Raw genomic sequence first — 23,883 nt, 5'->3', positions numbered from 1 at the left:
GGTGAATCCACCTGCACTGCACAGTTCAATGCCTTCCTGCACCTGCGTCCCATCAGCAGCTAATAATAAGGGTCTCATGGAGCTGGATCAGGTGTGTAAAATACTGCAAAAAACAGGTTTCGCTTGGATGAGGTGGATATGGTAGATGGTTTTTGGATAAAGGAGAAATGTGCATTTTGTGATTAAGTGATGATACAGAGGAGTTTGCTTGGTTTTATGGCCAATCAGCACTGTTTACTGTGGCGAGCATTCCCATCTAGGGGTTTTGATGGGCATTGGTGAGGTGGGCCCTTACTAAAGAGGGGGTTTCCATGGCTGACAGCCTGGGACTAGGCCAGACTCGAGTAGAAACACATGGGACAGATGATGAGGGGCAGGACTACACTAATATTGAGGTGGTGCTGGGGCAGAGACAGAGACCAATCCAATTAACTCACCTATTAACTCACCTATTAGTTGCAGCCAATATGCTCAGCGTTGTGTCCCCAGCTCCACCGCACCAGCTAACAGGCACCTGTACAAGCCACTATTGCTTAAGAGTGATGAGGGGCGAGAGAGCCATGTACCCACCCAGACAGATCACGGCCAATTGTGCTCTCTCTGACTCTGGCTGCTGATGCCAAAGCGGCATGACTTGGGATTCAAACACACAACCCATGTCCCCACCTTTAAGCGTACTGACCAATAGATCATGAACTCTGGAGCCTATGGTCACTGTGCCCAATGCCAAGCGTGGGCTAGAGGGGTATTAAAGCCTCCAGTGTTGAGCTGTGCAATTCCCTTGATTGATGGAGCTCCATCCAATACCCTTGGGATTAACTGGAGCGGCAGAACTAATCATCCAGTCAACTGTTTCTTTTGCTCTTGGGGCTCAATGCAATCAAATCCTCCTCACAGCAATGTTTCAACATCCATTATAAAGCCTTTCATGAAGAGCTGAGGCTGTAACTGCAGCAAATGAGGTTGGGGGTGGGGGGCACTCCCTATTCATTCCTTTGATTTCACATAGAGGGGCGGGACTTTTGTTTTGGGTCCCTAAAAGTTCAGAAAAGCCACGTGCGTTTTTTTTAAACTCAGGTGTTTTCAGCGTTAGCCGGCAGGTGGCGCACTTACGGAGCCTCGCGCTCGCCCTCCGCCTCCTCCTCCTCTTCCTCCTCCTCCACCTCCTACTCCTCCTCGTCGTTCTCGTCTATGGGGCGTGACGTCACACAAACTCTTGCTCACTCAGTGCGTCTCTCTCTCTCTCTCTCTCTCTCTCTCTCTCTCTCTCTCTCTCTCTCTCTCCCGCTCCCCCCTCGCGCACGGAGCGAAACAAAGTAGTGCCAGAGTTGCGCGAGAGAGGTGCGCGCACGCACACACACACACATTCTCTCACACACGCGGAGCGAGCGCGAGAGAGAGTGAGACGAAGACGGATAGAATGGGGCGCGCGGCACTGTTGGAATTATAACCGACCAACCAACCAACCAACAAACAAGCGAGCCGGCTGCTGGAGGAGCGGAGCTGCCGGACCCACGGAACTCTTTGAGGGGGGGAAAAACTCGGAGCCATGCTCGCGCTCGTTTGGGGTTTGGTGCTCGTGCTCGCGCTCACGCGCGCTGCCGGAGGCCAGAACACAGCAGGTAAGCGCGCTCCCGATACACACCGGAGTAGAGAGAGAAAAGTTTGCCCTTTGTTGTGCGCGCGCGCGCGTGTGTGTGTTGGTTAGTGTTATGGTTAGAGGACGCGCGCACGAGAGAGCTTCAACTGTAATGTGTGTGAGAAAGTTAAGTGTGATGGGGAGAGTGAGAGTGTGTGTTTGTCAGAGAGAGAGAGACAGACAGACAGAGAGACAGAGAGAGAGAGAGACATCGGGAGAGCGTTTGGAGCGAGAGAAGTGGTTTTGATTGTGTGAGGGAGTGCGCGAGCCTGATTGTTGTGTACGTGTGTACGCCTGTGTGTGTGTGTGTGTGTGTGTGTGTGTGTGTGTGTAAGAAAGCGAGCCAGCGAGAAGTCTGTGTGTGTATGTGCGTGAGAGCCGAAAAACTTTCCCCGGTCCCCCATGTCAGCTCTACCGGTCTGAGCTGAAATCTAAGCTCAAACACCGGGTTATATGGAATGATATATGGAATAATCAGTGTTATTAGTGGTTGATTATGGATATTGTGAGCGCTCGCGCTGTTTGTGACGGAAATGTGAGCTCGCGCTGGAGCTCGCGCTTCTAGCTCTGGATTTGTGCTGCTGGAAAAGATGATGATGCTTTCTGTCTGGAAAAGAGAATAAAAAGTGTAATGTCAACTTTAATATTATATTTATAATATTATTATAGACTATATGATTGATTCGTTCATATATATATATATATATATATATATATATATATATATATATATATAGTCTCATATATTCATATGGTCTGTGCTAGAGGTTCTCCTTCATACAGAAAAAACAATTAAAAAGCTTTATTTAAAAAAATCACCTATTTGTTTGTTTGTTGAAGCGAAAATGGCCCCGCATCACACATTCAGCTGAAAGGCATCTCAGACTCCAGTAGCAGTACTGAAGCATGTTTTGTTGAACCACCTGCAAAGTCCAATGGACAAGATTTAACCAGGCAGAGAACCTTAAAAGTGTTCATATCGTTCTTCGTATGCAAACCACGTCTAATATGTCTTCTTCTTCTTATTATTATTATTAATAAGTTGTGTTTTGTGGCGTCCATAGTGATAATTACAGTAGTTATTACTAGTGGCACTATTGTTATGGGCTCTTTTAAATAATACCTGTTGTCATTGTATGGAGATTGCACTGTATATAATGAGAACAGGCACAAGCACGTATTCATGTACACGCACTGTGTTTATATACATGCAAACAGCCCTGTGCAAAAGTTTGGGCACCCCAGGTTGATGATGCAGGTGTAAGTAAGACACAACCCCAATTTCCTATATCTTTTTTCATCCAAAGACCTATATACAGTAGGTTTTCCATCTTAGAGGATAAGCCATTTGACCAGACTGAGAGTGTTCATATAGTACTGAGGAACCCTTGAAGAACTTACGCTATACACTATAACACTTTAATTTTCTCTATTGCTCTCGTGTATGTATATATATATATATATATATATATATATAATCACACCTTTTAGTGTATCTCCAAAATGGCAACTTTACAGTAGAAGCAAAAAGCACTTTCATTTGGAATCAGAGTGAAAATGTAGAAATTTATATAATTGACAGTGTAAAGAACAGTGTTTGTAAATCATGCAAACAATTTTAAAAGCCTTTATTTGTTTGTTTATTTATTTATTTATTTATTTTTCTCCTCCTGTCATTCCTGGTTAGTGGCCTGCCGTGCAAATCACGTCAATCAGATTAAAGCGAAGCCTTTTTATTCTCTTTTCTGTCCCACAAAGCGGCGGATGTTTTCCACATCTGTCCGCTCAGCTAAGCCGCAGCTACAGCTGTCCGTGTGACGGCTGATTAATTAATCAGAAGAGTCTAACTCTGGGATTAATTTCATTAGAGGAATAAAACACACACACACTCACACACACACACACACACACACACAGTGGATGACAAATGGTGAATTATACGTTTGGGAGATTGATTAGCGGGCGCGTAATTACGATCGTGTATTATGGTAATGATGAGGAGGATCACTGGAAAAGAGCACAGGCTTCAGATGATGGAAATTAGCGCGCTAATCCGACTCTTCCTCTCTCTCTCTCTCCCTCTCCCTCTCTCTCTGTCTCTGCCTGTCTCTCTCGCTCGCTTGCTTGCTCGCTTGCTCTTGTTATCTGGCTGCAGTTCAAATGGGACACGCTGAAAAAGGTGAGTCAATCTGTCCTGGTATTTATGTCACTATCATCATCATCATCGCCGTCGTCGTTGACGCTGTCATCATCATCATCTGTCCCGAGCATCTGCTACTGGGTTTGGATTAGGCCTGGGCGATAAAATGATAAGGATCATTTTCAAAATCAGACATTTTTTCCCCCACTTATGATGGGGATAATTCTATTTTATATTAATTGTGATCATGCTTCTCTGTCCGGTATTAGCAGCAAACTTTCAGTACATTGTACAGTACAGTGCTGCTGTGGGCCTTTTGCTGTATAGATGGGAAGAAGTCTAGCTGTTCACTCACAACAGGAGGCTCTGCCCAGTCTAAATCTCCAGTCGCTGGCCTATGGTGCGTGTTTTACATACGGATACCGACTGAGCCTTCTGTCTGTACTCTGCGCTCATTTTGTCCGTATTTGTGCTCATTTTGTAAAAGCTTCAGGGCAGAATGGAGTAGTGCCACTGGAGATGGTGCGGCCCATAGTTCGAACGAAACAGGATCACTGCTATATGGACACAGCAAATAAGAAACTTGTAGCAGAACATTTTTTTACACAGTTTGCTGCCGTTTACCTTGCTGCCACTTTCATCTTTTTTTAATAAATACATTATCATGACCTCCTCCATCATCGCCATGTTTGTTGTTTTCAGAAACTTTTCACTCTGAACTTCCCCCTGGTGGATGTATTTGCTTAACATCCACAATAATGAAATGGGCACACAGAAGTATGTGGGCTGTGGCGGTTCCTACGTGTAAACGGACGATTACATTTTTTTTAAAAAAGGGATATGAATGGGAAAATAAAAAGGGAAATAAAGCAGCCACCTTGATCAAGCTTTTCTGTAAGCCTTGTCAAGGTAAACTGCATACCCTGACCAGTTCCGCAGAGCAAGATCGAGAATGGGGAAAAAATTATATAAAAAAAGAATATACGCCAAGGATTGCTGTTTTCAGTGCTTTTAGCAGTTCAGTTAGCTAACTTTAGCTAGTGCGATCTATGAAAATTGGCTTATTAAAAATAAATAGTTATGTTTAGCTATTTTCAGTTAGCAGAGTAAGCTAGTACTGTCTAGAAAATAGGGCTATTAATATAGTTTAGTTAGCAGTTAGCTAGCTTGAGCTATTTTCAGTTAGCAGTATAAGCTAGTGCTATCTATAACAGTTGGCCAATTAATAAATGTTCAGTTGGCTAGCATGTATTATGTTGGTATTATTCCGAATAATTTCGATAAATTGTCATATTGTCAAGTTTTTAAGGGAAATTGAGCTTTTCCATGTTTTCATCAGTCCATCACAGTTACCCAGTCTACACGTGAGCTGGCATTATTTTCCGATGCTTTTGAAAAATTACAGTCTCTAAAAAAATGAGGTTCAGCACTGATATGAGCTGATATTATCTATGATTTATATACTGTGATAAGTGGTCCTCGCTGATGGGCTTCTCTTGTGAAACGCCAAATTCTGTCTCTTCCCCGTGAACGAATGTGTCCAGTCTCACATGACCCCCACATTAACCCTGTAATCGAATTTGCACATCTTAAAATAGCTGTGTTCCGTGCGATCGTGTGTGCAGCGGTGTGTGCTGTGGAGGGCTGTGTGTGTGTATGTGGGTGTGTTTGTGTTTCTTCAGAGTGGGATATGTTCCTGTGTTGACTCAGAGTGTTTTTTGAAGGCCTCAGAGTAGATTGGAGTGAACGAGTGGTGGACTTTGTGCTTTTTTTTTTTCTTTTTTCATGCAGGTGTTTACCCAGGCTAGAATGCGGGCAGGGAGGGGGAAGAATACTTTACAAATACTTTACCAACACTTTGCCAGTTCGTTAGTCTTATCAAGACTACATATCGATCACAGAGCTTCAGTGGCTGCTTGGACGCCAAACTAAGTATTTAAGTTTGTGTTGTAGATGCATTGAGCTCTGGCTCTGTCTGCTAGAAGAGCTTCTTGAGTGGACAGGTTAGGCCCCGGTGTGGGAATTTGGCTGTGGTATTGGAGTTTCTTATAGATTTGAAGGTGCAATTCCTTATACAGTGCTTTTTATTTATTTATTTATTTATTTATTTAGTTTAAATTGCAGGTTTATATTAGTCCATAAGAGAACGAGATGTGAATAAGAAATGCTTCGTCATTTGATTCTCTTGTTTTTTTATATTTCTCTCTCTCTCTCTCCTTGTCTCCCTGTGTCTCTCTCTCCCTGTCTCTGTCTCGGGTGAGTGTGTAGCCCTGTGTCCTGTGTGCTCACACTGTTCAGAGTGTTAAAATGTGTGTGTGTGTAGGCTGTGCAGGCCCTACAGCTGAGAGAACAAGGTCTCTAGTCTGACCTTAACACATGCATGTGTGTGTGTGTGTGTCTGATAATGATTTGAATGTAATGATTTCTTTTTGGCTCGTTATTTCTGCTCACTTCAGACTTCACTGGTTTGGACATAATCTTGTGATTTCAGACTTTTGAATGTTAGTGCGCACACACACACAGACTGGGGGACATATTCTATTATATCGGGCTTGGTGTGTGTGTGTACGTGTAGTGTGTTGTAGCTCTGGCTGTGTGATTTCTGGCCTGATTTTTGTCGCTGCATTTGCACATTTGTACATCATTATTTTCCCCACAGTAACCTTTAGCTGTATAGATGGCGTTCAGAGCTGTGAGCTTTGGTCATATTCAGGCTTCCACTGCACTCTCATTGAGATGCTTCTTCTGAATCTAGAACTGCAGCTGAAGATTATCTCTAATGTAATGAATTGAACATTACTGCTTACTGAGCATTATTAAGTAAATTGTGGTGTGAATGAGTGTGTGGATCATATAAACGCTATAGAGCTCCCCCTACACTTCCTGTAGTGTATTACAGTCTGTCAGAATGATTGTGTGGATCATATAAACGCTATAGAGCTCCCCCTACACTTCCTGTAGTGTATTACAGTCTGTCAGAATGTGTGTGTGGATCATATGAACATTATAGAGCATTATAGAGCTCCCCCTACACTTCCTGTAGTGTATTACAGTCTGTCAGAATGAGTCTGTGGATCATATGAACATTGTAGAGCTCCCCCTACACTTCCTGTAGTGTATTACAGTCTGTCAGAATTAGTGTGTGGATCATATGAACATTATAGAGCATTATAGAGCCCCCCCTACACTTCCTGTAGTGTATTACAGTCTGTCAGAATGAGTGTGTGGATCATTTGAACATTATAGAGCATTATAGAGCTCCCCCTACACTTCCTGTAATGTATTACAGTCTGTCAGAATGAGTGTGTGGATCATATGAACATTATAGAGCATTATAGAGCTCCCCGTGCACTTTCTGTAGTGTATTACAGTCTGTCAGAATGAGTGTGTGGATCATATGAACATTATAGAGCATTATAGAGCTCCCCCTACACTTCCTGTAGTGTATTACAGTCTTTTAGAATGAGTGTGTGGATCATATGAACATTATAGAGCATTATAGAGCTCCCCCTACACTTCCTGTAGTGTATTACAGTCTGTCAGAATGAGTGTGTGGATCATATGAACATTATAGAGCATTATAGAGCTCCCCCTACACTTCCTGTAGTGAATTACAGTCTTTTAGAACGAGTGTGTGGATCATATGAACATTATAGAGCATTATAGAGCTCCCCCTACACTTCCTGTAGTGTATTACAGTCTGTCAGAATGAGTGTGTGGATCATATGAACATTATAGAGCATTATAGAGCTCCCCCTACACTTCCTGTAGTGTATTAAAGTGGATCATTATAACTCAGAGATGTTATTAAATTCTCAGAAATTAAATTCTAAATCAAATTCTGACAAACTGATATCTACACAGACCCACCGCCTTCTCTACTGATGTGCTGTATTACAGCATACAGCTCTGCTCTCACATGATTGGTTTATTTTAGGAGTGTGTGTGTTTAGAGATTACACCTTACCAGAGCAACACCACTATAGAGAGAGAGAGTTAGTTAGTTAGTGGACATGGTGGGACAAACACACACAGAGAGAGAGAGAGAGAGAGAGAGAGAGAGAGAACGAGAACAGCAGCATGAAAAAGTAGAGAGTGTGTGTGTGTGGTTGCTTAACACAGCAGTCGTGTGTTTTGTGCACTGGGTTGAAAATCTATTTACAGTGGAGGACAGGTATTGTCCAGCTCCTGCGTTTTTCCTCACTCCCACCTGAACCCCACATCCTCACCCCATGTGTGTGTGTGTGTGTGTGTGTGTGTGAGAATCAATAGCTGACAGAAGTGTGTATGTGTGTGTGTGTATGTGTGTATATATATATATATATATATATATATATATATATATATATATATATATATATATATATATATATAATATATATCGTCTGGATTTTTTATCTAAACCCAGCATGCTGCATAATTTGCATGTTAGACTCTCTGACTCTCTCTCTCTCTCTCTCTCTCTCTCTCTCTCACACACACACACACTCTCAAACACACACGTAAGGAAACTGTCAGCATGTTATGGTGTGTGTGTGTGTGTGTGTGTTAATGGACCGTGTGTGGATGGTTAATACACTGAGCTTGTTGTTGTTTATATTGTAATATTGAGATGACCCACTTGACCTCTGAGCCAGACCCTCACACTACAGAGTGCAGAGTTAGACCCCAGGGGGGCTTCAGAGTGCTGTGCGCTGCTTATAATGAGGAAATAAATGGGGTGCAGTCAGAGAGCGAGAAAGAGGATGCAGTGATGAATGAATGATAGAGTGTAGAGAAGAAAAGGAGGAGAGAAAGAAAGAAGAGAGAGCGGATAGGGAGAAAAAAAGAGTAAGCGCTGTGCTCCTTCTCCTTCATGTCTAGTCTTCTTCTCTCTACTTTTCTATCACACACCCTCTTCTTCTTCACTCTCTCTCTCTCTCTCTCTCCCTCTCTCCCCCTCTCCCCCTCTCCCTCTCCCTCCCCACAATGGAATTTGCAGCCGTCTCGCTGACTGGAACATAAGAGAAATGTTTCTTTTCACACAAATGTTTCTCACTCGTTCGTTCCCTTACTTTCCTTATCTCTCTCTCTCTCTTTTCTCCTCCACATTCTTTCTAACTCCCCCCCCCCTCTAATTTTCTCTTTCTCCTTTTCTCCTTATTCTGTTAATCTATCTTTCTCAATTATTTCCCTCTCTCTGTTCCCCTTCATTATTATTATTATTATTATTATTATTATTATTTAAGTTTTATTAATAATACTGACAATAATAATATTACCAACAACAACAATAATAATAATAATAATAATGAAATAAACAAAACTGCTCGGTTTCTGTAATGCCTTTCTTACTCTCAAGGTCACTTTACAGACCTAATTTGCAATAAATAAATAAATAAATAATCGCCTGAAACAAAGAGGAGAGAACAAAGAGTGAGAGAGAAGAAAACCTGATAGAAACTTGAGTGAGTAAAAACAGACTGGCCACCCATGCTGCCAGTGAGCTACCAGTGTAGGGCAGTCAGTAGGCACCAGCTAGCATGATGTCATTGATCTAAAGGGACGGTTCAGCCAAAATGAAGAATTCACCGACCGGAACCTGTGGAGCAGGATTTTCCTCCTCAGTGCTTATTCGATGTCCATTCACCTCCATTCATTGTTGGTGGCGTTCGCTTGTCTGACTGAACTGTTCCAGTCAGGATTTCTTAAGTTTCTCGAGAAGTGGCGTCTTGTCTGAGACTCACAGTGTTTTCATGGCTCTAATTGGCTTGTGACTGAGCCGTTGGTTTACTGCTCTACTGGTTGACTCAGTGGGATTTTTAGGTGTGTGTGTGTTTGTGTGTGTGTAGGAACTATGCAGGAACCACTCCCTTTGGCCTTGTATTATAAACTCACTCAGTTGGAGCCCATCCCCCCCCCCCATACACCACACACACACACACACACATACACACACACTCAGAGCAGTGTGGTTTAAGATTAGGCTCTTTGCATTCAGACACGGTTCAGGTGTGTTTACTCTGTATTTAGCTGCTTAGTTTACTCCACCTGTGTTCAGAAATTACCTTCGGGAGCGTTTCAGGAATGCCGTGGAAGGAATAAATAACCCTTTAAAGGACCAGTACCATGGAAAATTGCTTTCCTCTCCACCTTTATCAAAAAGGATTTTAGGTGGTTCCTTCATATTGTTCACTGTCTTCATTTATTAAACAGTTCTGACTGTTGACTGTTGTTTTTGCCTCAAAAACCTAAAGTGTGAAATTTGCAGCCATCTCCAAATGCTGAATGTTGTCCATCAGACAAGACCGGTTTGATGTCTGTGTCTGTTGGTGCTTTAGCAGTGGAAAAAGGAACAGAAGCTTATGTACACTACATTATCATGGTGCTAACGCCATACCTGCATCCTCACACACTCTCCTCAAAGTGTACAAACTTGGCACTGTGTGGTTTCTGACACTGTAGGACTGAGTTGATGAGTGTAATTTTGTGCTGCACTGTTGCTTTAATTGCTTTGAATTTGTTTAGCTTCTCTGCAGTTCTCAGTTACCCCCCACCCCCAAACACACGCGCACACACACACACACACACACACACACACACACACACACACACACACACTCGCTCACTCACTCAGGTTGGTGTGAATTGTCCTGACCCAACACCCCCCCCCCTTTTGTGTATGTGTGTCCTGCCCCCTGCTGTGTTCAGAGACGGGACATGCCGTGTTACTTTAGGACACAAAAGGACCCCCTGCGCTCCTTCTCTTTCATCTCTCTCTCTTTCCCTCCATTTCGTTCTCTCCCATTCCCTAAACTCCCTCTGTGTCTCTCTCTCTCTCTCTCTCTCTCTCTCTCTCTCTCTCTCTCTCTGTGTTTTTGTTTTATTTTGTAGTTCTGTGGTAAACCAGAGTGGACAACCACACACACATACACACACACACACACACACACACACACACACACACACATTGTTTATTACAATCAGTCTTGCCTTCTGGCCCCCCATGATTGGTGAGGTATGTGGGTTCCCATGGCTTAACCACAAACACACACACACACATACACTGTTCCCACATGTGGTTCAGGTTAACCACATCTCACTCTAAGCGGACAGAGCAGAACAGCTGTGTGTGTGTGTGTGTGTGTGTGTGTGTGTGTGTGTGTGTGCATGCTTGCAAGAAAAAGAGTTAAGCTGTGGGTAAAGACAGCCTCTCTAGGCTCTCTAGAATGCTGTGCACTCCAGTACAGAGTGAATCACAGGCTCTCTAGAATAGTGTGCACTATAGTACAGAGTGAATCACAGGCTTTCTAGAATGGCGTGCACTCCAGTACAGAGTGAATCACAGGCTTTCTAGAATGGCGTGCACTCCAGTACAGAGTGAATCACAGGCTCTCTAGAATGGCGTGCACTCCAGTACAGAGTGAATCACAGGCTCTCTAGAATGGCGTGCACTCCAGTATAGAGTGAATCACAGGCTCTCTAGAATGGCGTGCACTCCAGTACAGAGTGAATCACAGGCTTTCTAGAATGGTGTACATTCTAAAATGTTTGTAATCAGAGAAAATGGTTCAGTTGAAGAACATGAAACTGCACCATCGTCAGTCCTACTGGAAGAACGGACACTCACTCTCTTTCACACGCACAAACACGCTGAGTCTGGGCTGGGGGGCAGCGTGCTGAGGGTCAGTGCTGGACCGCTGCGGGGCTGGAGGAAGATGAAAGTGAGGGAGTTGGAGTAAACGACAGTAATCAGTCACTTTTTAGAGGAGGAGAAATTAGCAGCAGGAGGAGGGAAATGACGGGTGGAGGTCAGGGTGTGTATGTGTGTGTGTTGCAGTCATGGAAATGCTGCAGGAGAAGGAAAAACATCTTAATGTGTGGTATAAAATACAAGCACACACACACACACACACACACACACACACACACACACATGTGTATCTGTCCCGTGTGTCACTTTTGTATTTGCTGCACATTTACAGCAGAGTACATTAATCAGGACATCAGCCCGTTCACATTCTATGTGTGTGTGTGTGAGCAAGTGTGTGGCAGTCTTGACCTTGAACATGGATTCACAGCTGTACACACACACACACACACACACACAGAGGTTTCGGACCATTTGAGTTGTGACAAACAGATGATTAGATGCTGAAATCAGGCAGCAGAAGCACAGCCATAAAACTTGCTGCATCTGCTTCACTGCACTCCAACACAAGACAGACACACACACACACACACACACACCCAAGCATAGGTAGACAGAGTTTAGTATGTGACTTCAGCAGTTAAGCTGTGGGTAAAGACAGCCAACTCAAAGGGTTCAGCAGTGTGGGTTTCAGCAGTGTGGGTTTTAGGGGGGGCTTTCTGCCCCCTTTAGTTCACAGATAAAGATCTGAGGGTTCAAGAAACTCTGTCTCTCAAACAAATTTACACTGCAGATCCTCCCTCTCCTCCCCCTACTCTCCTCCCTCTCCTCTTCTCCCTCTCTTTCCCGTCCTCTCCTCCACCTCCTCTACTCCCTCTTCTCCCCCTTCTTTCCTCTCGTCTCGTCTTGTCTCTTCTTCTCCCTCTCGTCTCGTCTCCTCCGTCTAGTCTCCTCTCCTCCCCCTCCTCTCCTTCCTCTTCTCCGTCTCCTCTCCTCCACCTCCTCTCCTTCCTCTTCTCCGTCTCCTCTCGTCTTATCTCTTCTTCTCTTCTTGTCTCCTCTCCTCCCCCTCCTCTCCTTCCTCTTCTCTGTCTCCTCACCTCCCTCTTTTTCCCCTCCTCTCCTCCAGATCCTCTACTCCCTCTTCTCCCCCTTCTTTCCTCTCGTCTCCCTCTCCTCTCGTCTTATCTCTTCTTCTCCATCTCGTCTCGTCTCCTCCCTCTAGTCTCCTCTCCTCCCCCTCCTCTCCTTCCTTTTTTCCCCTCCTCTCCTCCCCCTCCTCTCCTTCCTCTTCTCCCTCTCCTCTCTCGTCTTGTCTCCTCTTCTCCCACTCGTCTCCTCCCTCTAGTCTCCTTTTCTCTCTCCTCTCCTCCCCTCCTCCCTCTCCTCTCTTTGTCTCTTCTCTTGTTGTCTATCATCTGCTGTTTTCTGCTGTCTCTTGTCCTCATCTCTTCTCTTTGTTTCTTTTTTGTGTCTCTTCTATTCTCTTCCTGTCTCTTCACTTTTTGTCTCATCTTCTGTTTTCTTTTTGTCTTGTCTCATCTTGTCTCATCTCTTCTCTTCTGGTCTCTTCTAGTCCCCCCCCCCCTCCTCCTTTCCTCTCTCTATCACTCTCTCACTCTGGGCTAAAGTCCTTGCATATGACCTTTGAAGATTGTGTGTGTGAAATACGTGTTTGAGAGAGAGAGAGAGAGAGAGAGAGAGAGGACAGTAAACTTCATGTGGTCAGTCTGATCTCCACAAGGACAGCAGAGACGTGCAGTAGTTTAATTAAGTTTTAGAATACAAGCAGAACAGGAGGTCGAGGCGTCTCTCTCTGGTCACAGAGGCGTTTGCATAGCAGGAATGCAGTGATATGTCCGTGTGTGTGGATCTGAAGGTGGTGATTTAGGTGTATTGATTCTACTGTGTTCGAATTGGTCATGAGGCATTATTATAAGACAGTCAATAAAGTATGCAGTAAGTAATTTGTTACGCAAAGTAATCATCCAAGACATAAAAGACCAAATACAAAAATCAGTGTGCATATCGACTGCTGACACACGGTCCTCGTCCAATCCACCATGATTATGTGAATTGAAATAAGATAAAAAGGCCAGGATGTCTGTGAATTTATTTCTCTTTCAAACATAAAAATGAGGGATAAAAAAAATCAAAAAGGAAAGAAAATTAAAAAGAAAATTAATTATGAGGAACTCTTTCTACATTGACTTCCATCAAGAGTTTAGAAAGATTTTTGCTTCTCCTTTGACGTTGACATTAGGTTATGTTTATGATATGAGGTTTGTACTCTCAGTAAATAAAGCCACCTGGTACGTAACCATAAGATGTAAAGTTCGAAACAGAAGCTCATCTGTTGATGTTTGTGTTGGTCATCCTCTAGTCCTTCACCTGTGGTCACAGGATGCTGCTCACAGGACGCTGCTGGCTGGATAATCCTGGTTGGTGGACTATTCTCAGTCCAGCAGTAACGCTGTGTCTGATCCACTCCTACCAGAGCATTGTCACAGAGAAATTCCCTTCACTCAAATAATAGCTGCTCTGTGGTGACCCTGTGGGGTCCTGACCGTTAAAGGAGGTGAACACTGTAGGCAGAAAAACTGATGTACTACAGCCTGTAAATGTATAACTACACAGTACTCCTGTATGGTAAGCGGAGGTGTGTGTATGTGTGTGTTTGTGTATATATATAAAATTATTTTTATTAATTAATTAATTAATTAATTAATTAATTAGATGCCACCGTTGCATATTCCACCATCAACTGTGTGTGTGTATATGGGACTTGTATGATCCTAGATCTACATTTGTTATAAACGTAAGTGTATGTGTGTGTTTTTAAAGCCTTACTCCTTTTCTTCAGCGCTTAATGAATGAGCTTGAATCCACATCACACACTGACAGCACTTTACCAAGGGCCACATACACACACGCACACGCCTGCTGATTCACTCCAGTGCAATCCACTTATTAACCCCCCCCCCTCTCTGATTAGCATCAGAGTTGAACTGCCTGCTACTGGCTATATGATTTGTGTGTGTGTGTGTGTGTGTGTGTGTGTGTGTGTGTGTGTTTGTTAAAAAAAAAAAAAAAAAGACTTGCTTTCTGCTCATCACTGTTCGGTTGATCCAGTGGAGTTCAGAGACAACCTTCTCTCAGCCCTGGCCCGTAATTAGCGTGTGTGTGTGTGCTGATGTGTCTTGGCAGGGTTTTAATTGTGAGTTGGTGGAGGCTGTGCTCTGACAGCCTGTCTTAATGAGGACGCTGTCAGAGATGCTAGTTTGATACGGGGTGACACCGCCCACACAGTGTGTGTGTGTGTGTGTGTGTGTGTGTGTGTGTGTGTGTGTGTGTGTGTGCGCGCGCGTGTGTGTTTGTACACTGTGTGGAGGTGTTTGAGGGTGTGTGTGTGTGTGTGTGTTTGCAGTCTTACTTTGCATGTCTTCACTCTGTGTATGTGTCCGTGCTCCAGCTGAGCATCTTAGAGTGTGTGTGTGTGTGTGTGTGTGTGTGTGTGTGTGTGTGTGTGTGTGTGCAGGGCCTGGCCGATATGAAACCTGTCACTGATACCAATTTTAACAAGATAATAATTCAGACAAGCCATATTATCATTTAAAATGCAGCCACTCCGAAAGTTTTAATGAACCCATTCATGCCATTCATCAGCTACAGTAAACTGACTCCTGGTGGATAATGCAGTTAGTGCAGCAGTGAAGCACCAGGATTGGGTTCGTTAACCAAAATACTGTAAAACCGGAACACTTCCTTGCTAATGCCAGGTTCACACTATGTGATTTTAGCCCCGATTTTAGAGTCGCTAACTGTTTTGGAGAATGCAGGCAAAAGTGCTGGCTCGAGCTCCATGTGTGAACTGCTAAAAGACGCGATCTGAGAGCTGCGGCCTTGCAAACCCCCCTGACGAATATCTAGCTGTTTAATATCTGGACGTGTCGGCCACGGTATCCGGTAGTGTGGAAAGTGTTGTAACTGAAAGTGCAGTGACTTGCTGCAGCCAATGAGAGCGGGGTGAGAGTTAAACATCATCAACGAACCCTGCCACAAGAAAAGTTGTTTTTGGGGCAAAATCGGTGCACAAGCAGGGGAAGATCTTGTAATTGCTGACCTCGCGTCGTTGACCAGTCATGTAGTGTGCAAACCACAACCATTAAAAGTTTACCGATTGCAAGACAACAGGACGTGTAGTGCGAAGACACAACAATCTGACGACTCAAAGTCGTGCAGCGTGAACCTGGAATAAACTAGATGCTTCTGATGTGATTGCTGATGTTAGCAGAACTGGTGCTTCACTTTTCCTCACTGGGTTTAGCTCCTCAGAAGCATTTAAAGCTGATTTATTCTTTACTGGAGTTCACTTGGCATAATATTCCGAAAACACAGCGACACTTAACATTTTTATCAGGGTTTCTACTATGACCAAGGGTTTCTGAGGTATCTAAGGTTTCTATGGTGTCCCGTGGTTCTTTAGCATCCATGTTTTGGTGGTGTCTAGGGGTTCTTTAGCGTCTAGGCTTCTTCGGTATCTAAGGTTTCTGTGGTTTTCTGGGCACAATATGGTTTACCAAGCTATTTTTAAATAATGGCCGTCACATTTTGTTCCATGTCTATCTAGTAAAGCATCATGTTACATATTATTTGGGGGATGAGAGGGTTCACTAATGTGTAATGAGTCCTGTATAACTAGATATACAAATACAACTACAACTGTATAACTAGATATCCCTCATACAAATAATACAAATCACTGTAAGAGTTTTGCTCTTGTTGGATGCGCTGTATTTTTGAGCAGATACTGCCTCTGCTCTCAAACTTTTTACCACACTGCAGTAGCCTTGAATTGGGACTCACCCACTGGGGCCAGATCTTGTTCCTCACAGAAAACCTTTCAAGTGTCACATATTCCAAAAATCTCAGCTTTAAATACATACTGTTAAAATGTAGAAAAATGGGTGAAGTTTCCCTGTAATTTAATCTGACTGTGTTATATTGATCAGGCTGAGGTGTATGCGCACACATTTGTAATCCAGTCAAGCATTATTTGGGGTGTCTTTGCTCTGTGTGTGTGTGTGTGTGTGTGTGTGTGTGTGTACGCGCTTGTCATTGATGTATGGCGAAATTGTTTTAACTCGAGTGACAGAGCCTGAGCTGTCACCTTCCTGCAGGCGAAGGAGGGAAGTGTGTAGGGATGGCGGGAATTAACCAGCTTTCGGACACATACTCTTCTCTCTTCTTCTCTCGCTTGTTCTGTCTCTTCTTTCTCGGGCTCCCTAGTGCTCGTTATGAAGACCGCTGTCGTGTGTCAGCAACTGACCTTGAGGCCTTTCGTCTTGTTTTAAAGAGAAAAGAACAAATGGACTCTTTCCTTTCCTTTCATTAGGAATCACCAGGGCAGATTTCCGGCTCACTTTTAGTGGATTTAACTGTGAATTGGCTTCTAACTGCACACTCCGAGCATTTTCTCATCCGTATCCTAACACGAGCTCCGTGACGGGGCGTTCCTGCCGCTCCGTTATTCCGTGCAATTAGTGGCGCTGAATGACGGTCAGTTCAGTTCAGATGAATAGAATTTTCTGCTGCCACAGTGTCCACTCCTTCACCGATTGATTTAAAAAAAACTTTTCAGTCAGCCAAAGCGGCCTTATGAAACGTGGGCCGATCTGTACATTTTTTTTTTTTTAGCCCTGTGTTAAACCTGACAATGCAGTCTATGGTTCTATGAATGACCTGGAAACCTGCTATGATCTGTAGGAGTATATGGAAATTATATGGGGGTCACATATTATTTTCATGGTCACCTATAGAGTATCTGCTGATGCTTAAAATTATTAACAAGCTGTTTTAATAAACTCTTAATTTATCTTAACACTGAAGACTCCAATGTACTTCCAATGGAGAAGACGATAAGACGATAAGATGTTATAACGCCACCTGCAGTACTGAAGAGCTAATACGCAAATTTGTGAAAGCGGGTTCTAGTCCGCACAACTCTGAGGCCTTCAGAAGCTGTTTGAGAAAATGGACCCTGTTCAATCCAATACAAGACAAATTTGTAGAACATCATATGATGGTATTCTGTATAGTGCAATAATCAGAATTTTTACTGCAGTGATTTGTTATAGTATATTCTAGTCCGTGGCCAGGCTGCAAGGTGTGTGTGTGTGTGTGTGTGTGTGTTCTAAAGCACAGCATGCTCTCTCTGCTTGTTGTCTTGTCGGGTGAATCTCTTCAATATCCAGCGTCATTCGTCAGTTAATCAGAGTTTTGCTGAGAGCAAGATCCTTTAATAAAACCCTGCGATTTAATAAAGCCTGAAGACACCACCAGCCATAACGCGCGCACACACACACAACTCCCTTGCTCGCTTTTATCAAATTCCAACTTGTTAAAAGGAGAGTGATGGAGAAAACTGAATGAGGAGAGTGTTTTGTACGGGTGAAAGCGCTTTGGGGGGGTTGGGGGGGAAGGGGGTTGCGTATAGTCTCATGTTTTACTTTGATCCATTTAGATGCATCTGAATGTGCACCGCACTCCCAGCGAAGTCCACGCCACAAAATATCCATTTGCAGGCAAAAATGCGTGTGTGCTTTAGAGCTCTGCACATCCACTCGGGAAGCTTTTCCGTTCTTATCCGCTGCATGAGTGCAGGGTTAACTCACAAGGCTGGAGTGCAGGTAATGGCATTGAGGTAACCCACACAGACACACTCACTAACGCACTCTAAATTTCTGATCAGCTTCAATGCTATGATGAGCTGTGTGATTCAGTACTGCAGTTGTTTTGAGGCCGGATAGTGTGATGATCCGTAAGGTACAATAATAGGGTCAATTCTAAGTTTCAATATGATGTAAACAAAGTTGTTGTGCAGTCTCATACTGTGTTGACCTGTAATGCGTGATATGTGATATATGATGCATGGTACTAAGCTACAGTCATTTTTTTAGATGCACTACTGTCATGGTTTGTATCTTGTAACCTTGTGAAAGGTTACGAGATCTAACCCTACTGGTGATGTGTTTAAAAGCAGCACAAATGGGCAAGAATAAAAAACTGAGCCATTCTGACAAGGGCCAAGTTGTGACGGCTAGACGACTTGGTCAGAACATCTCCAAAATAGCAGGCCTTATGAGGTGTTTCCGGTGTGCAGGGTTTAGTACCTACCACCAGCGAATCGGTGAGAGAGTAACGGGTGCCCGATGCTCCAAATAGATTCATAGACCCCCTCAGAACTCTTGTGGAGTATATGGTTTTAATGCTATTGCTGATTGGTGTACAGTCCAATACTATGATAAGTTCTATGATCATTTATAACAATGTTGAGTCGAACACTCCAGTAAACAATACTATGAAGTCTTATGCCTTGTGTAGTAGAATACTATGATAAGTTACACAGTGAAATGCTATGATAATTTGTTAGTCGCAATATGATGCTTTGCGAGGTAAACTCACTACGGAAAAATTGTGCAGTCCAGTCTAACTGTAATTTCTACAGTAGTTATATTCAGTTACCGTAGTAGTAATTATTAAGTTCTATTAAACAATAATTTCCATGTAATTGTTTGGTGTGATAGTTCGGCATTCTGAATTTTACAGTAAGCTGTACCAAAAGGTGTGTGTGTGTGTGTGTGTGTGTGTGTGTGTGGTAGAGTTCCACGTGTCCACTCAGGAAGCTTTTTGTCTGCATAAGTGCAGGGTTAACTAGCAATAGTGGAGGGAAGGTAAGAGTGTGTGTGTGTGTGTGTGTGTGTGTGTGTGTGTGTGTGTGTGTGTGTGTGTGAGCCTCACACATTCTGAATTTTAAACAGTAATCTGTAGCCTCTCGCCCATCTCACGCACCCTTTCTCTTCACAGCCAGCGGCACATTTTCATTTTAATTACCGTGAAATTGTTAGCGCCTCCTGACATCCCTGAAGTTTTGACTCCATTTGAATGTGAAGCGGAAGCAGGCATAACACACGATCACTGAGCTCAAGAAGGAATGCTCAAAGTGGTCAAAAGTTTGAGGACACTTCATCTTCTAAGTGATTTTGTCTGTGTTTTAATTTTCAATTCGTACCAATTTATTATTATTTTTTTAATAGTATTGGTGAGCACTCATCTTCATCCAAGAGTCTTCCTCTGTGTAAAGATAAGCTTTTGGCTAAATAATAAGGAGTTTTGCAAACTGTTGTTAAAAGCACAGATTGAACGATATGAAACACCACTCATACTTAACACAGTTAGTAGTACAGATCAAAGCCCAGCTGCTCGTGCTTTGCTGTATTGACGCTCTGATAGAATCCATGATTGTAGCTTCTTTTGTTCCTGAATCCTTCAGCACCTTCAGCACAACGGCTCTGGATGACGCTCATAGGAGACCTGTGGATAAAATAACTAGCAACAAATTAAGGCAAATCAAATCAGCAAGTGGCTGGACATCAGTGAAGGCTGGGAATTGTCAATGTCGAGGTTTAGGTGAACAAACATGGGATTTAATCACAATTAACTACACAATACTCTGATTCGTCACAAGTACTCTCCCTCACAAAATGATTTCCAATAATTGTGGTTAACTAGCAAATGTGATTAATTGTGACAAACTGAATAAGAAAATATTTATAAGAAGTTAAATCTGTATTAATTTGATTCATCCCACAAAAAATAATTAGATGAAACGGATTAAAAATATTATGAACCTAGAATAATGTCAAAAAGACTTCATAGCCATGCAGGAAAAAAATTAATCATTTTGCAAATAATTGCAATAATTTTGTGAAATGAATTGTACTAAATTAACTTAAAGCATTAGAGAAATCCTGTATGGTCCATACAAGAAAATAATTAATCGTGATTAACTCCCTAAAGAAATTCTACTTAAATGTGGTTAATCTCACAAAATGTTCACACTGAATCATTTTTTAAAGAATTACAGAAATTAATTTAATTAATGAATTAAATTAAGTTAAAAAGGACTAATCGTTGTAAAGTGTTTGACAGCCGTCATTGACACACTTATGACCCAAAAGTGGATTCAACTCCACTTGGTGCTGATGAACTAACCCCAACATAAGAATAATCTGTTGGTAGGAACTGGATCATGTATTGGATCAAGTGTTTTTGGCTAGATGACTGGGACAGAACATCTCCAGAACAGCAAGTCTTGTGAGGTGTCCCTGGTATGCAATGAATCGGTACCTACCAAAAGTGCTTAAAGGAAGGTCATCTAGGAAATCCAGGGAGGCCCCACCTCACAACTGACAGGGCTTAAAGGATCTGCTATAACGTCTTGGTGCCAGAAATTTTTTTTTTCAATTGTTCAATAATCTGTTAATGAGACTGAATCATTTAACCGTTCATTTAGTTTTACAGTTTTTGAAGAAGCCTTGCAAACTAACAGACGAAATGTATTAATCTGTAACAAAATGTTTAAGTGCTAGGTTTTGATGGGCTTTTGATTAAGCTTTTGATGGGTTTTTAATTTTATTCAAGGTCAAAGGATCACAAGTGAGAAGATGTTTTATATATTAAAAAAAAAACTAATTTGAATGAAACCTGATGGTCTGATTCTCCATTAAGAAAACCAGATTATGCTAAAAGGAGCACCGTTTTTTATCACGTAAAACAGCTGTTCTCTCAGACAGGCAGTAATGACTACGACCAGAGGGTTCAGACAGAGAGAGAGCGAGCGAGAGAGAGAGAGAGAGAGTATCCTGCAGTTGGTACGAGTGCAGAAGTGCTTGTGGGATTGAGCTGTGGGACTGGGATCATGCTGGGGTTAATAACCAGGTTAGCGGTCAGTGCTTAGTCTCCGAAACGGCTGCGGCAGCATGGCGGGCCTTAGAGAATAGCCCACTGGACAGGACAATGGCTACTATTAGCTTAGCGGCTTGCTAAAGCCTCCGAAGAGCCGCTCGAGTTAATATTCCACCAGGAGGGGGGGCTGGAGGGGGGGGGGGGGGTCACATTTATCTCTTACTGTGCTCTCTGCTCTGTTTCCCTCTCTTTTTCAGTCTCATTTTGTGCAGTTTTGTCTGTCATACACTTACACTAAAGGCTTTTTTCAGTTTAAAATAAGGTTCTTTTGTCAAAGCAATGGTTCTATAGAACAATTTGAGCTCAAGAACCCTTTGAATGTATAATGTTTATTTGCAGGCTCCCCCTACACTTCCTGTAGTGTATTACAGTCTGTCAGAATGAGTGTGTGGATCATATGAACATTATAGAGCATTATAGAGCTCCCCCTACACTTCCTGTAGTGTATTACAGTCTGTCAGAATGAGTGTGTGGATCATATGAACATTATAGAGCATTATAGAGCTCCCCCTACACTTCCTGTAGTGTATTACAGTCTGTCAGAATGAGTGTGTGGATTATATAAACATTATAGAGCATTATAGAGCTCCCCCTACACTTCCTGTAGTGTATTACAGACTGTCAGAATGTGTGTGTGGATCATATGAACATTATAGAGCATTATAGAGCTCCCCCTACACTTCCTGTAGTGTATTACAGTCTGTCAGAATGAGTGTGTGGATCATATGAACATTATAGAGCATTATAGAGCTCCCCCTACACTTCCTGTAGTGTATTACAGACTGTCAGAATGAGTGTGTGGATCATATGAACATCATAGAGTATTTTTTTCAAGTGAATGATAATGATGTAAGTGATGCATAGGCATCATTGTCTTCGTTGAACAATCACTGCAGATCTGTAATTTTAGGGTGAACTTTGCTCTGATTTTCATCTCTCTCCCTCTCCCTCCCTTCCTCCCTATTGATCGCTCTCTTCAGGTGCCTGTGCTGAGGGATGGAATGGGAGAGTGAAGGGGATTTGCGGGCCGACAGGTCCGAAATGTCAAACGTTTATCGTAATCCTGCGTAGGATTTAGGCTTTTATTAAACAGCGTAATGAGGGACACCCACCCCACCTGTCGCCTGCTTCACCACCGCAACCGTTGTTCATAAGTAAAGCTGGTATTGGTGTTTTCCTGCGTTTGTGAGAGAGAAAGTTGTTCAAATATGAAAGTGTGTGTGTGTGTGTGTGTGTGTGTGTGTGTGTGTGTGTGTATCAAGGTCTCTCTGTCTTTCTGTTTCTCTCTCTGTCTGCGGTCATGTAGGGGCCAGCAGCCATATTGAATGACCTCGTTCTCCTCTCCATCCTGACGATGACATCAGTGTGGACTCTTGGCCATCTTGGCTGTGTGTGTGTGTGTGTGTGTGAAAAAAGTTTGACCCAGTTTTAGCATTCATTAACTGCTGTTTCCCTTTGTCTTCTGTGAAAAAGCCTTGATATTTGGCTTATTTCACTGGTTTTATTCGTGTGGTAGCTCTGCTTATGTGTTGATTTCTGGTCTGTGTGTGTGTGTGTGTGTGTGTGTGTGTGTGTGTGTTTAATGACACAACTGACACTCCCTGAATGACAGGGAGCATCGTATACACCTTGAATCCCTCACAAACAACACATAGACGACAGGGTAGTCTTAATTTTTGATGCATGTGTGTAGACACTTGCATTTAATACAATAGATAATATTACAATAATAACATATTCCACTTGTGTGTGTGTGTGTGTGTGTGTGTGTGTATGTATGTGTCCATACACAGGGCAAATGACCCCCACATCCTGACACTGTATAAAAACAAGCTAGTGTCAGTGTGTGTGAGATGGTGGAGTTTGGTAGAGAGGTGTGTGTGTGTGTTTGTGTGTGTGTGTGTGTGTGTGTGTGTGTGTGTGTGTGTGTGTTGGGCAGAGGGTTTGTACCATATGGGATTCAGAGCTGGAGGTGCTGAACAGGGGGTTTATCCAGATGGACTCTCTCGTCCCCTAGTCTCCTCTTGTCCAGACAACAAATGTGCGAATGTCACATTCATTTGTGCTGGCCTCAATGCCTGTGTGCGCACACACACACACACACACACACACACACACACACGTTACAACCATCATCTGGCCTGTTGTGTTTTGTAACATGTAACATGTTTAAAGTGTGAACTCACCAATCAATGTTCCCCACTTCATGAGCTCAGCCAAATGTGAGCATTCAGCAGCTCAGCTTCTAACCTGTTTAGCTTAATCTGCTCTGTTAGCTTTAACTTTTAGCCTTTCCTAGCTTTATCAGCCTATTCACTGGTAGCTGGTTTCAGATGGTTTAAGCCAGTCTTTGATGGTCACAGTGGTTAAAACGCTGGTAATTCAGGCAAAAACAAAGCCCATGCAGGTAAGATTAACCAGCTGTTGACCAGCACTGTGTATGTTGCATTTGATTTTGGTCATGCTGGTCAGCCAGCGTGGTCTTAAGGGTCATGCTGGTCAACCAGAATGATCAAGTCATTTTTGGTCATACTGGTGGTTTAGCTTGGTCAGGTTGATCATGCTTTTAGCCTTTTATTAGCTCTATACACTCAGTAACTAACTTTTAGCCTTTTATTAGCTCTATACACTCAGTAACTAACCTTTAGCCTTTTATTAGCTCTATAC

General features: G+C 42.9%; 1 protein-coding gene across 16 annotated transcripts in view; it reads left to right on the top strand.

Annotated features, from left to right (window-relative positions):
• The first annotated feature begins 1,311 nt into the window (after positions 1 to 1,311).
• ptprk (protein tyrosine phosphatase receptor type K) overlaps positions 1,312 to 23,883 on the top strand; it is a 167,709-nt gene continuing 145,137 nt past the window's right edge. For 14 of the 16 annotated variants that reach the window (XM_072677084.1, XM_072677075.1, XM_072677051.1 and 11 more), the window contains exons 1-2: positions 1,314 to 1,622; positions 3,795 to 3,818. In XM_072677084.1, coding sequence (XP_072533185.1) covers positions 1,550 to 1,622; positions 3,795 to 3,818 — 97 coding nt within the window. In that variant the 5' untranslated portion in view covers positions 1,314 to 1,549. Of the gene's footprint in view, positions 1,623 to 3,794; positions 3,819 to 23,883 lie in introns of all 16 variants that reach the window. The other 2 variants (XR_011979599.1, XM_072676992.1) reach the window with 2 other exon arrangements.

This window comes from Salminus brasiliensis, chromosome 1, assembly GCF_030463535.1.
Source record: "Salminus brasiliensis chromosome 1, fSalBra1.hap2, whole genome shotgun sequence".
Classification (NCBI taxonomy): domain Eukaryota; kingdom Metazoa; phylum Chordata; class Actinopteri; order Characiformes; family Bryconidae; genus Salminus; species Salminus brasiliensis.
This window is presented reverse-complemented; position numbering and strand designations above follow the sequence as displayed.